Source organism: Chamaea fasciata, unplaced genomic scaffold (assembly GCF_029207755.1).
Source record: "Chamaea fasciata isolate MVZ Bird 193981 ecotype frontalis unplaced genomic scaffold, bChaFas1.0.hap1 SCAF_1, whole genome shotgun sequence".
NCBI lineage: Eukaryota > Metazoa > Chordata > Aves > Passeriformes > Sylviidae > Chamaea > Chamaea fasciata.
The window spans coordinates 12,176,944-12,190,781 of NW_027094086.1; the positions used below are offsets into that span (position 1 = coordinate 12,176,944).

General features: G+C 41.1%; 1 protein-coding gene across 4 annotated transcripts in view; it reads left to right on the forward strand.

The window, feature by feature from the left end:
- Positions 1–13,838, forward strand: part of ATAD2 (ATPase family AAA domain containing 2) — a 31,023-nt gene that overhangs the window by 212 nt on the left and 16,973 nt on the right. For 3 of the 4 annotated variants that reach the window (XM_066176435.1, XM_066176442.1, XM_066176460.1), the window contains exons 1-14: positions 118–358; positions 4,437–4,576; positions 5,095–5,144; positions 6,472–6,625; positions 7,653–7,749; positions 8,187–8,235; positions 8,574–8,684; positions 9,155–9,233; positions 10,175–10,267; positions 11,202–11,310; positions 11,553–11,668; positions 12,384–12,558; positions 13,193–13,281; positions 13,625–13,784. In XM_066176435.1, coding sequence (XP_066032532.1) covers positions 152–358; positions 4,437–4,576; positions 5,095–5,144; positions 6,472–6,625; positions 7,653–7,749; positions 8,187–8,235; positions 8,574–8,684; positions 9,155–9,233; positions 10,175–10,267; positions 11,202–11,310; positions 11,553–11,668; positions 12,384–12,558; positions 13,193–13,281; positions 13,625–13,784 — 1,629 coding nt within the window. In that variant the 5' untranslated portion in view covers positions 118–151. Of the gene's footprint in view, positions 1–117; positions 359–4,436; positions 4,577–5,094; positions 5,145–6,471; positions 6,626–7,652; positions 7,750–8,186; positions 8,236–8,573; positions 8,685–9,154; positions 9,234–10,174; positions 10,268–11,201; positions 11,311–11,552; positions 11,669–12,383; positions 12,559–13,192; positions 13,282–13,624; positions 13,785–13,838 lie in introns of those variants that run through there. The other variant, XM_066176452.1, reaches the window with a different exon arrangement.

Consider the following 13,838-nt stretch of genomic DNA (forward strand, 5'->3'; position numbering starts at 1 on the left):
CGCTACGCCGCATTGCGCCGTGTGTCCTTCCGCCGCGCGGGCCGGGAGTAGCGGCCGCAGGGAAGAGCGGGGCGGGAGGGAGCGCGGCGGAGGGATCCGGGCGGCGCGTACGGCCGGGCGGGCGCGGGTCGGGGTCCGGGTCCCCCTCGCCATGGTGGTCCTGCGGAGCAGCGCCGTCCGCCCGCCCCGTATGGCCGCCCGCGACAGCCGCTGTCGCCGGCCACCCTTCGACCTCCTGGACTCCAGCTCCGAGTTCATCTCCCTGGAGCCCCCCGCGCTCAGGAGCCACCGCGTATGGACGCGCTCCGGGTCCGCCAGGGCCGCGCTATCCAGGGGGACCAGGAGAGCCCAGGAGGCCGTGAGTGCCGTGTGGGGGTGGGGCGAGCAGGGCCTGGCGGGCAGCGCTGAGCTGCGGGCCCGGAGAGGGGGCGGGGGGGAGCCGGTGCTGGCCGGGGGCTGCTGGGAGGGGCTGAGAAAGCGCTGGGGAGTGGTGGTCCGTGGAGGTAAAAAAGGGGAGAACTGAGTGTTTGAGGCAAGCGGCTGCGATTGCGGGTGTGTGAAGAAGCAGCGGCCCGCCCCCCGTTCCCGGCCGCCCCGCGGCTGAAGGGGGCTCGGCACAAGCCCGGGTCCGGGGGCTGTAACAGCGTGCTGAGAGCCAGTCTCTGGGAATACAAACCTGCATCGCCTCATGGTTTGGTGTGTTGTATGTCATTCCCTATCCCCGTTTATTTTGGTTCAGTTCTTTATCTGAAAAAAGTTACCTTGAAAAGATCTTGGAAACCTCTTTGCATTAGTTTCAGTAATGCTTATAGAGTGTGCTGTGTTTAAATGACAGAAATACATCAAAACCGGCGCGACATGAAATACATGGACGAGTTCTGTTTGGCCCCAAGGGGCTGTTAAATACTCTTTAGTCAAGTGTATCCAGATAGTACTTTGGATACTCTGAAAAAGTAACTATTAAGAAATCAGGACTTATTTGTGCTTAATTAAAGTGCATAACCTAAACCGGTGAAAATGTTACTTAAGCTTTCTATAATCTTAATCTGCCCTACTAGAAGAGAGACCGGCAACTTGCACGATGGTGAAGGATAGGTATCAAGTGGCTTGTGCTTTCTGCATCTCAGTATTACAACTGTAATAACTAAATCCTTTCAATTTACATTGTTTTTAACATAACCTTCAAAAAACTAAAACTTTCCTCTGCCATTTCCAAGTCATACTTTACTCTGCAGGCTGTCCTGCATTTCTGTGACACATAAAGGCAGACCAGATCTGACTCAGAAGTGGTCTGCTCTTCAGGGGAGCCTTGCCTTGGAGTGATGCTTCTCAAAGACTCTGTTTCCTTCAAGCAGAAGTCTTTCAGGAGCCTCAGTTGTATGGATTAATTTTATATTTTTATATTTTTGCCGTTATATTCAAGACTACTGAATTAAGAAGGAAAAGGTCCTTGCGGTGGTGGGATTTTCTCCCTCCCTTACGAAGAGTCATGGAATCTGCTTAAAGATCACTGCTTTGTTTTTGCAGTCTCCACTAGAAATGGTTGTTGGAGGCTCATTCAGCCTTTGCACATGAGGGAAGGCTGAGCAGCATTAGGCAGATAACACTGTTGGCATGTGTTCTCAGTGTGGTAAACAGGAATGAGGAAGCTAAATGTAAAGTCATCCCTGAAACCAAAGCAGAATCATTGTTATGAAACTGGTTGTAAGGTTGCCTTTGGTTTAGGGTTGGTTGGTTTTTTTTCCCTTTTTGTAGACCTTTCCCATGCACTGAGCATGAAGTCATTACCTGATTTGTAGTATGCTGGGCTCTGCTGGAGGTTTGAACTGTAGAGTGATGTAGAAGGTGCTCTACCTGACAGAGATCATGATAACTGGTGCTGGCTTCATGTTCAAGTCCTGCTGCCTCTTTCCTGTCCTGTTGATGTGCAAGGAATGGTCATGGCAGCTTTTGCGCTTTTTTTTTTTTTTCTTCTGGTATCAGCATATGGTTTATCTTTAGTTACACAGCTCATTTCATCCGTAGACAGTAAGAAGCGTACAACAGGAGATCTAAGGTAAACCAACATCTGCTGGGTTTATTCTCTTCCAGGTCTCCAGTCCCAGTAAGTTTCATGAGTGAGTCTCCCAGAGAGATCCAAAGTTGCTGCTATCCCTTTGGAAGCTGTGTATCTCCAGGTCTCTAGCCCTAGTGTAATCCCCCAAGCTGAACAAGTTTGTTCTTGTTACCTGTATTTCAGGGCAGTGTGCTCCAGAGTTCCCTTTTTGTCTGGGCATTCTGACCTGTATCAGAAACAGTGTGGCCAGCAGGACCAGGGCAGTGATGGCTGTGCTCAGCAATGGTGAGGCCACACCTTGAGTCCTGTGTCTAGTTCTGGCCTCTCATGACAAGAACAACATTGAGGTGTTGGAATGCATCCTGAGAAAGACAACAAAGCTGGGGAAAGGTCTAGAAAGTAAGTCATATGAAAAACAGATGAGAGATCTGGGGGTGTTCAACCTGGAGAAAAGGGGACTCAGGGAAGACTTTATCACCCTCTACAACTCCCTGAAAAGAGGTTGTAGATGTTCAGCCTCTTCTCTCAGGTAACCAACCCATAAAAGGGCAAGAGGACTTAGCCTCTGGCTGCACCAGGGGAGGTTCAGGTTGGACATCAGGAAGAAATTTTTCACAAAAAAGGGTATTTAAATCTCGGAACAGGCTGTGCAGGGAAGTGTGGAGTCACCCCTGGAAGTGTTCAAGAAGTAACTGAATGTGGAACTTAGTGCTGTGGTTTTGTTCACAAGGTGATGGTCATTCAAAGTTTGGACTTGATCTTGGAGATCTTTTCCAACCTTAATGATTTTATGAAAGTGACTTGGCAAGCTCCTCTGCCAGTTCCCTCTGTAGCCTCGGGTGGGATCCCACTGGGGCCTGTGGGTGTCCAAGTGGTATAGCAGGTCACTGACTGTTTCCTCCTGGGTTCTGGGAGATTCATTCTGCTCTCTGTCCCTGTCTGGGTACCATGAGGACTGCTGGTCTTGGTGTTAAAGACTGAGGCAAAGTACTTCTGCCTTATCCTCGTCCATTGTCCTATGTTTGCCTGTGCATCAAGTGAAGGGTGGAGGTTCTATTTAGTCTTCCTTTTCTTGCTGTTGGATTTGTAAAAATGTTTTGTGTTGTCTTTAAGAGCAGTAGTCAGATTAAATTCTGTTTGGGCTGTGGCCCTTGCAATTTTCTCCCTGCATAACCTCATGACATCCTTGTGGGCCTTCTTCACTCATCATCTCCATCAATGAATGGCATTACCTCTTGGTAACATTAGTGTGAAGAAGTAGAATAATCTGGTCTGTGTTCTGCCCTTTTCAGTTGGTTTGAGATTTAGTTTGGCATACTTGTAATGAGACCTTGGGCTGTAAATGGAAGAAGCTGCTTCCAGTGGTCATCACAGCTTTCCTCACTGTAAAATTCAATAGCATCCTCCTTGCAGAAACATGAATGTGAGCAAGATGAACAACCATGAAGAACTGTGTCTTGAGTTCCCTTTGGTTTTCTGTGGATAAATGCTACCCTCCTGAAGGAAGTCTTTTTATATCCCTCTGAATGCTATTATAAATGCAGCAAAGACAGGAGGAAAACTCTTCTAAAAAGATTTTAATCCCACTACTAGGAATTTTTCTCTTGCATTAAAGATACAGAAATCTAGCAGAAAAGGAACCCCCTAGGGTTCCAGCTGCTCCTCAGAGATCAGAAGAGCTGGGTGCAGCTGGGCCTGCGTTCTGGTTGTAGCCCACTGGACACTTTCAGCCTGGCTGAGTTCAGTAGGAACCTACTGGATCCAGATTCCCAAACAGTGCAGGTAATTGAAGCAACAGGAAGGTAGATGCTGAATTGCTGGTGGTAAATGTGCTGTTACAGAAGGAATAGGGACAGAGATCTATTGGCAATAGATCTAAGTGAATAGCTAAAAAAAGCAATAGATTTAAGTTCCCAGGTCTGCTCCAAGACAGTTGGGAGGCACAAAGCTCACCTAAAGGTGACCCTTCAGGGACCAGGAATGACACAGTCCATCAGCTGATCCAAAACAAGTAGAGAAGCTTTCCTCTCTCTATTGTTTTACTTGTTAGGTTGTTGTTCTGGGGGTTTTTTTGCCCCAAACCCCTCCTTTTGTTGTGTAATTTTTGGCCCTTCTCAAAGGGGTGGAACAATTGCCTGTTATAGGTGAGATTTTGGTTACTGGGATCACTGAACCAAGTTTGAAATCAAAGATTTTGGTTTTTTTTCCTTGAAATCTGGTGTGGCTTTTTTCATCAGAGCTACTTCTTGGTGCAGAAGTGGTTTGAGGCTTACCTGCCATTAGTTGCAACTCTCTTGAATCAGAAGTGTAACAGACTAAACTTGATCAAATGAGGCAATATAAGTGGTTCTGATTAATGCATTCTTCCTTCTTTTCCTAGAAATTTTCCTCTGGCAACGTTGAATGTTTCAATGGACACTGTTTAAGATCCATGAGGAAAAACATTCCGCACTGTTCAGACTCGAGCTTTGACAAAAGCATGGAAATATTAAGTGAAAACGTCAATCGACACTTCTCAAGGTATTGTATCTCTAGGTGTTCAGTCTTTATTTAAGTCATAGAATGAAAAGGAAAAGTGAAAGAGTGCACAGTGAGTCACATCATGATAAATCTACAGCTAAAAACCCACAAGGGAAAATGAATATGTAAATGTCAGTGCCAGTGCCTTAGAACTAGAATCACTCTTCTTAGTAAAAGTGTTCTGCTTCTATAAAAGACATGTATCTGCTCCAAGGTCCTTTGAGACCTCTCCTCCACTTTGGTTACTGAGATATTACCTGCCCTATTGAGACATGAAGATGAACAAGCTGGGAAGTACCTGTCCTTAGAGAGCTGTGTGTATATGGTACACAGAAGACTTGGGATCCAAATCTTCCCTGGAGTCCCCAGGCTCTGCTTTGCATGACATGGAGTACCAGATTAAAGTTTGCCAGTGCTGAGGGGGAAATGTGCAATGCAATGTGATTCAATACTTTTGTGCAGTACTTCTAATACTTCTAATTCTGTTCTCCTTTCTTCTTCTCTCTTTCTTAATGTAGGCAGTTGGCAAAGCCAAAATCAGGCCCAAAAAAGGAAGACTATAAAGAAGGTAAGTAGAGATAATTCCTTAGGATTCCTTTTTAGCCAGATTTTTGAGAAGGATTGCATTTGGTCACTTTGTCCATTTAACTTGGCCCCAGAAACTTCTGAACTCGTCAGCCAGAATCACTTGAAGCTGTGAGAATGGATACAGTAAAGATAGGAATTTCCACTGAGTTTTATGAAAAGAGGTAGCTGCAAATAGGAGGATATGCTATTAATTCCTTTCGGGCTTAGAAAGAATGCAGTGTGAATTCCTGAATTTGTTTCTTAGCTCATGTTTCTTTGTGTCAGTGATTTTCTGGAGTCTGCAGAACTGGTTAACTTTACATGTTAACTGTATATCAGTCTTCCAGGTAGGAGGGGATATTGCAGTACTGTAACACAAGTCAGTTAAAAAGTAATTCAGTCATGAGATGCACGCTGGCATGGGGAAGGTATCCCTGAAGTTGAGCTTTTCACCTTTGAACTCACTTGCCATGCTGAGTACACAAGCAGGCTTGATGCTGTGAGGCAGGGAAGGTCCTGTAGCTCCAGGGAGCATTGTGCCAGTTACAGGCTGAGTGTGGGAAGGGACCCAAAATGCACTTTGTGTGTAGTAACTCAAGTTCTTCTTGAGCAATGTAAATTATTATTTACTGAGCTCAAAGTTGGTTTTAGAGTTGGTGAGGATGAGATCAAACCTGCCTCTGTTTAAAATGAATGGTAATACATCTGTTATTCTCTCACAGCCTCTCTTAACAGTTTTAATGATAGTACAAGTCATGAACCTAGAGCAAAGGATGCTGTCTGATAATTATTGGGCAGATCTCTTTTAAAGCAAGCAAGCATTTTTGAGTTCTTTGGGAGTTTATCTTCAGGCATTTCTTGTCTTCCAGGGCTTTTGTGTCATGGTGCAGAAAATGAAAATGATGCATGCTTAGACAGTGTACCAAAACCATGTGTTTTTAGAAGAGACATAAGCAATTTTTAGAAAAAACTATTAGATACACTTTTACATGAATGGAGGGACAACACCTTAGAGGTAGGCATTTGTTGTTTTCACTTTCCCAGAGAGAGCTAACTGGAATAAATTTGCCTCCTACATGGAACAAAAGCTGTGTGTTTGTTTTCATCAGCTTGGCTTTCCAGTCTACTAAAAAGCTCCTATACAAATCACACTTACAAATATGTAGTTTAAGCAAAAACTTTAGGTTGAATGCTGTGATCATGAAAATAACTTTCAATTCAGTATTTAAATTTTTAAAATAAAAGGCATTTACATTTTCCTAGAGCAGGAGTGAAATAAAGGGACTGACATATTTTCTTTCACAGTTTTATGTATTATTGCATTTTAGTGTCCAGGACACTGAAGACCAGAGCTGATGCAAAAGCTGCAGAGCAAGTCCATGAAGAAAATGGGGATTTGGAGGTTCGCCGCAGCTGCAGACTTCGACAGAGCCGTTACTCCACGACAAATGAATCTGTTTTGTTTGACAAACTTATAACAAAGTAAGGAGGTTTTTCTGACCATCTTGTAAAGCTACTATGATGAGCCTTATTTGCAACCCTTTGTATTATGGCAAAATATTGGCTAGGGACTTTCTCCTTTTTTTGACAACAGGAAAAGGTAATTTTTTCCTGGCAGCAAGAGCTGTTTGCATTCACTGGTCAGGCTAAGACTTCCTATGAGCTGCTATGTATGTGCTGTATCTGAGGGATGAGGTGTTAGGAAGAAATTGCTTACTGTGAGGGGGGGTGAGGCACTGGAATAGGTTGCCTGGAGTAGCTGTGGATGCCCCCACCCTGGAAGTGTTCAAGGTCAGGTTGGGGCTTTGAGCAACCTGGTCTGGTATGTATGGGCTGGGTAGGTTTGTATGTTGTGAACCAAAATGCATGTTGTGACTTTCAGTGGATTTAACTTAAGATACTAAGGAAAGTTGGATGCTGGCAAAGTGAAGCAATCCAAGTGTTTCTTCCTGTCTGTGGCTTAATTCCCTCTGTGAAGCCAAACTGAAATTTGTTTTCTGAAAGATTTGCAGTGTAACAGCAGTAAGACATTGTGTCTAGCATAAGTAGCATTAGTAGTCATTGAAAATCAACATGAAATTTAAATAGCAGTGTAGCGAAGCAATCTGTTGTCTGAAGAAGGCTGTGAACCAAGTGATTCAATGCTATCATGCAGAGCAACCTAAGAGCTATGAAAAACTGCCATAATTTCTTTGTTACTTTACTGTGATCTTCAGAATTCTTTTATCCTACTAAAGTAGTTGGGTTTTTTTTTTACTGTGTTCAGCAAGAAGGGGAAAACAAACCTGAAAACAATGTATGTTTGCCAATACTAATACATTTGTTCTTAATTCTCTATAAAGAAGTAAACATTTGACCTAATTTTAAGTAGTGTTGAAAAACTGGGCTAAGTGTCAATGATTTGTGTTTTTCACACTGTATTAAAATATGATGGTTATGTGTGCTGTTTTAAATGGGCTTTTTCTGTACTTGCTTATTTTTACTTTCATATGCCTTTCACTACTTTTAGTACTGCAGAAGCAGTCTTGCAAAAAATGGATGACATGGAGAAGATGCGTAGACGGCGAAGGATGGGAGACCTGGAGGAGTTCCATGACACAGAAGAAGTAGATACTGATTTATTTTGCTGGTTTTGTATAAGTAGGATATTTCACATAGGGAAATTATTTCCCTTCCTCAAGAGGAACTCCTGTTAAAATGATAGACAGCAGTCATATTTCCTCTGTTTTAGTTTTGCTTTATTAAATTAAGTTAGTCCACTGTCCTTTTGAATGACAGTCACTTTGCCTTTTCAACGTTGTCATAGCCTGCTTTCATGGATTTTTTTGTTTGGATCTGCATTCCTATCTTAGAGCGGAAACCCTTGTTACTAATCTTACTAATCCTGGGTTCCAGAATGATGTTCTTGTTCTCTCTTGCTGTATAATAATTAAATCTTCTCTGTATATGGAGTGCCTTGACAATGGTACTGTATAGGCACCAATTATGGCCGCAGGTTTTCTGCGTATTTGTGACTGGTCTTTCATGTTCCTTTTTTTTCAAGGAAAGCCTCGATATGGAAAGGACTGATGAAGAAATAGCCGATAATCAAGGTAGCATTGTTGCATAAGTCTGTGTTAAGTTTTCTTGACTCTGCTCTAGCCAAAAGCTTTGTCTTGAGTAATTGAGATGGGATGAACTATTGAGTACTTTTCATCTGTTAAAAAAAATCTGTGCTGGTACTAGCATTACAACCCACAGTCACAGACTAGGACTGTACTGTAGTGAGCTCAGAACAGGTTTTCAGAGGAAAAGAGAAGCTGTTGTTTGTCCAAAGCACTTACAGCAGAAAAGGTTGTGGACTGGTGGGAATACACGTGATGTAGTACATTTTGAATTTAATTTAACTTGCAACAGTACTTAAACAGTGCAATGTAATGTTGATGTGCAGGGGGTTCCTCAGAAGAAAGTGAAGCCAAAGAAGATGATGGTGAGGACACTCGAAAGCGTTACTCCTTTCGGCAGAGGAAAACTGTTGAGCGCTATCAAGCTCCATTGCAGAGTAGGTTATAGGCACAACTTCTCTTACATGCTCATTTCTTGCATGGGAGTGCAAGTGTTATGTGGTTTTTTTTAAGTATGAAAATAGGTGCACACACTCAACCTCTATTTAAAATCTTACCTGCAGTTTTGTTAAATGCATATATCCTGTGCACATTCTATTTCTTTGCTTTTCGGCATCCTTATTGTTGTTTTGCAATAAAAATACTACCTGTGGATCCTTGAAACAATAGTAATTAAATAGGCTTGATGACCTTACTCTTGTGGTTTTCAGTTCTTAAAATTCAGGTGTGTGTGTTTTTGCTTTTATTGTGCACTGATTTTAAAAAACAACCTCTTTCTCCCCACCCTTGAAACTTCCCCAGAACTTAGAGATGGGTGATACATGTCCCATTCTCTGCCTCTTTTAGTATCCTGCTTTCTCTTCAACTTGTTTGTAACGTTATTCCAATTTTTCTTTGCTTTCAACAGAACCAAAACAACGTAAGATGTATTTTTCAGACAGGTCTTCGCCTGTCAGACAGAGAGATTCATGCAAGGGAACTAACAGGTATGAGTTTGGTTAGTGGTAGTTCTTTCTCAGGAGCACTGGCAGTCTTATGACTGAATACTGATTTCAAGGGTTTTTGGACTCATGGTAATTAGGTATTAACAGTATGGTTATTGCTGTGGTAGTCTGAGGGTATAAAGAAAGCAAATACTGGGGGGAAGGCCATCCTTTTTACTGGCCATTAGATCTTAACTAGAAAATGTAGGTTTTGTGGTGATGATGAGATTATATAACTGAATTAATTTGTTCAGGAATCGAAGCCAAAATCTCCCTCTGAAAATCTCAGACTGTTTTATCTTGAAGGATGCAAATTATTTTCTTAAAACTAAAAACAATTTAGTTAGAGTATGGAAGTTTTAATGAATTCTTTTTTAATCACTCATATACTGATTCTTGTTTCTCTTTGCAACCCAGTTCAAGTTTTTGTATGAAACTAAACTTAAAGCAAGAAAAATGCTGAATGAAATTCTAAATTACAAATTGCAGTAGTAATGACAAATAGGTTTAGCATCCTGCAAGTGTTGAATGCCATTCCTTGCTAGATAGGAGCACTTTATTTAGCATCCTTGAAAGCCGGCTGTTATGGAAGGAGGGAGTTTTGAAAACAAATTTTGAAATTAAAGGGTCGGTGTTTCACAGAGGAGATACATAATGCAAAATGAAACTTGATTTGTGTGTGATAGCTTGCGGACAAAAAGAGGAATAACTTGGTTAAGAAATTTCTTTGCACGCTGGTTAAACTTTTTCCCTTCCTAATAAAAATCAAATTTTGCTGTCATGAGGAAAATCACATAATGTAGTTTGAAATCAGATTCATAAGGAGTACAATAATCTGGAAATTTACTAGATCTCAAAGTAAACTGAGATAGTGTTTACTTAAATTTTGGTATTACTTAGTGTTTATTTTAATTTTTTTTAATTTTTTGTTTGAATATTTGCAGACGAAGACACACAGTCCCCAGCAGTGATTCCTCTTCCTCATCTGATGATGAAGAGGATTTTGAGAGGCAGAGGAAGAACAGAAATTTAAGAAGGTTAATGCAATTGGAGAACAGGGGAGGAAGGAGACTGCTTGGGGGGACTTTACATCTTCCTAACTGTGAAATGTTATCTTCCTCTTGTTCAGTTTCTAAATTGTGGCAATCATATCTGTTGATACAACTGTAACTGGACTCTCTACAACTGGATTTTTAGAATTTATTTTAATAAGCAGTTTGATTTCGAGGTGGCAGTGGGGGTAGCAACACTTAAGGGAAATTTCTTAATGTAAAATTCAGCTGCTCCTTTGCTTTACAGTAGCTGATTCAGAGAGAAAGCCACTGTAACAGAGGATGTTATAAATAAAGGAAATGACGAAGATTTGGTTTCTTAACAAATGCTCCAGAAAAACTATTTTAGTAACAGTCTAACAAATACGTTTTCAGCCTGATGTCTCAGGTGTCTTTCAGAGTAGTCTACTGGCACACAGGTTCCAGGGGCCTTGGGAAGGATTGGCAGTGATAGGCAGCCTTTATAATGTTAAAACCAACTGGAATAAGTGCCATCTTGGGCTGTAACTTTTTGAGTTATTGAATTGAGTATTGAAGTTAAAAGTGTTTGAAAAATATTAGTACATTTGGGGGTCAGGAGGGGCAGTTTTCCTCACACGAATCGTTGTCAGTCCGTGGTCTGCACATAAGGAGTAACTTGTTCTAAGCTTGTATTCCTACATATGCTCTGTTGCCTGGCATGGATATTTATAAGTGCTAAGAGTTGTTAAAATAATTAACTCAGTTTAATATCTGGAGTGACCAATTTCCTTTCTTTACTTATGGACATTAAATATAAAACAGCTGGAATGAATATTTAACAATTCAGGAAGTTTACACTCATTTAGAAGATCTTCTGCATTCGCTTGTTATTGTTAGAAAATCAAAAATCCACATCTAAGTTAGAAAGCACCTTTCTTTTCTCCTTAATTCAAATCAGGTCTCCTCCTGTCAACTTTCGGAAAAGTGACTTAAAGGGAGTTCACAAAGATCGCATGAAAATCGGAGCAAGTCTGGCTGATGTTGATCCAGTGCAAATAGATTGTTCAGTAAGTATATTTACTTCATTGTGTCAGTGAGACATTTGCAGTAGTTATGAAAGCTTTAATACTGTAATATGCTGTCTATAACTGCCTTGGCTTACAGTTTTATTGCAAGCAGTTTTATTTACAGTTTTATTTCTGAAAATTGGCATGAATGTTTCCTTTGTGCTGAGATCTAATTTCTGATGGAACTTTATCAAAGTTACAGCTTTAACATCGAAAATGTGTTTTGTTGTCTTCATCTTTAGGTACGATTTGATGGTGTTGGTGGTCTTGCTGACCACATTTCAGCTTTAAAAGAGATGGTTGTTTTTCCATTGCTTTATCCAGAAGTCTTTGAAAGGTTCAAAATTCAACCTCCAAGGTAAGGGATGCCATTTAAAATTGTAAATTCTAATTCACCTATTTTCAGGAAAATATTCAGCTGAAGTTTTATGTTTCCATGCTTCACAATTTAAAGTGTTGATGCTTTTGGGGTCTTTTTAGCAGCAGAAAAAAGTAATTTTTTGAAAAAATTATAAAATCCACCATACATGTAGCTTCAAAGATTTGCAGTGTGGTGAGACTGCTTTAAAAGTGCCTTGCCTTCAAAAAGGGAGAGCTGGAATGGTTTTGAGTTTGACATGCAAGTGGACTTGATCAGAATGTAAGTGATAGTCAACTGCAGTTTGTTTTGTGGAAGTCCAGTTGTCTGTTCCACCAACTCTTTTTTCTAGAGTTCCAGTGTCAGCTTTACAGTTGATTGGACTTGTTACTAGAACCTTGCAGTGCTGGTTGTGCTTGGGCTAAAAAAATGCATCTGTCCACTTTTTACACAGCTGAATGGGTTTTGTGTTAAGAAGTGAAACGACTAGAGATTTAGTTGTTAGATTTATATATTCTGGGCCATCAACATTGAGTCATGGTATATTGAAATAGGACTTTGGATTCTTTGGTCTCAGTAACTTTAAAAGTATAACAAACAATGAAGAGAGCTTTGTTTAGGAGAGAACAGTTGTGTGCTTCAGGGATGAGGATGGTAACAGGTACTTTTCTGTGATTTTTTTTTTAATGTGAATTTATTTTTTTTTTAATTGCAGAGGCTGTCTATTCTATGGCCCACCAGGGACTGGAAAGACATTGGTTGCTCGTGCACTTGCTAATGAATGTAGCCAAGGTGACAGGAGAGTTGCCTTTTTCATGAGAAAAGGTGCTGACTGCCTGAGTAAATGGGTCGGGGAATCAGAGCGACAGCTTCGTTTGTTATTTGATCAGGTACGGTGAAATGTGCATTAGGTTCTGTCTGAGTTGTAACTAACTTTCTGTGGTCAAGAACAATTCTTCTTCCTTTTTGTCAACTCCTTCCATTGAAGTGGGATTGTCAGTGTTTCCTTTTTCAGTAACGTGTTTAGAGACTTGAAGTCTTGAGATGCATTAGGAAAAATTAGTAAAGCAGTCAAGAGGACCTTGCAAAGCAACACATACCCCCAGCTCCTTGCCTCAGGAAAGAAAAATCCAAACAGCTGCAAAAAATGTTTCAAGAAGTGGTGACTTTTGATCAGAGGGAAACAAATGCAGGCTGAAAGCATGGTTATTTCGAAACTGGTAACAAAGGTTGTTCCCAGAACCTGTAATTGAATTAAGCCCCGTCTCTGTTCTTGGTGGTTTTTACAGCTATTTGGCAACCAGTGGTGTGATTTGTTTCCTGTCACCCATCTCAGTGGGTTGACCTGTGCTCCTGCCTTCTGTTACTCACGACACTCCACTACTTTAGATCAATGAGTAGAAATCCCTGATGGTGGTCTGAAAAATCTACTTCCAGTGACTTTGCAACCACAGTGTTGTTGGGGCATTTCTCCTCAAATGGTGCTGTTTTCCTGATGTCAGTATTCCTGTGTTTTCACTGTAGGCCTACCAGATGCGACCTTCAATTATTTTCTTTGATGAGATCGATGGTCTTGCTCCTGTACGGTCCAGTAAACAAGACCAAGTTCATAGGTAGGGCATGTTTTGTATCAACATAGAAGCTGCTTGTTCTTTGTGAAAAGAAGACCACAACCTATTTAACCTGATGTGACATATTCATTTGTCCTGAAAACCACCTGTAATCCAGTACTACTTAATTTCAGATAATCTTTAAATAGTAATTAAAAACAATTCACTAAATTTGATAACAGCACAAGATCTGTGTTACCTTATCTGTTTTGTTATGTTTAGAATGACTTGTCTTTTTCTAGTCAGCATTTTATCGTTAAAAGCTTGTCCTTTCTGAGTGAGCATTGGTGATTATGTGGAACTGAAGGAAATTAACTGCTGAGTAAAAACTGTATTCTTCTCTTAGCTCTGTTGTATCAACACTTCTGGCACTTATGGATGGCTTAGACAGCAGAGGAGAGGTTGTGGTAATTGGAGCCACCAACAGGTTGGATTCTATAGATCCTGCTTTACGAAGACCAGGACGCTTTGATCGAGAGTTTCTTTTCGGCTTGCCAAACAAAGAGGTCAGAACTTCAGCTCAACGTCAGTGCTTAATGTGGCACTGTCTGTCTTTGTAA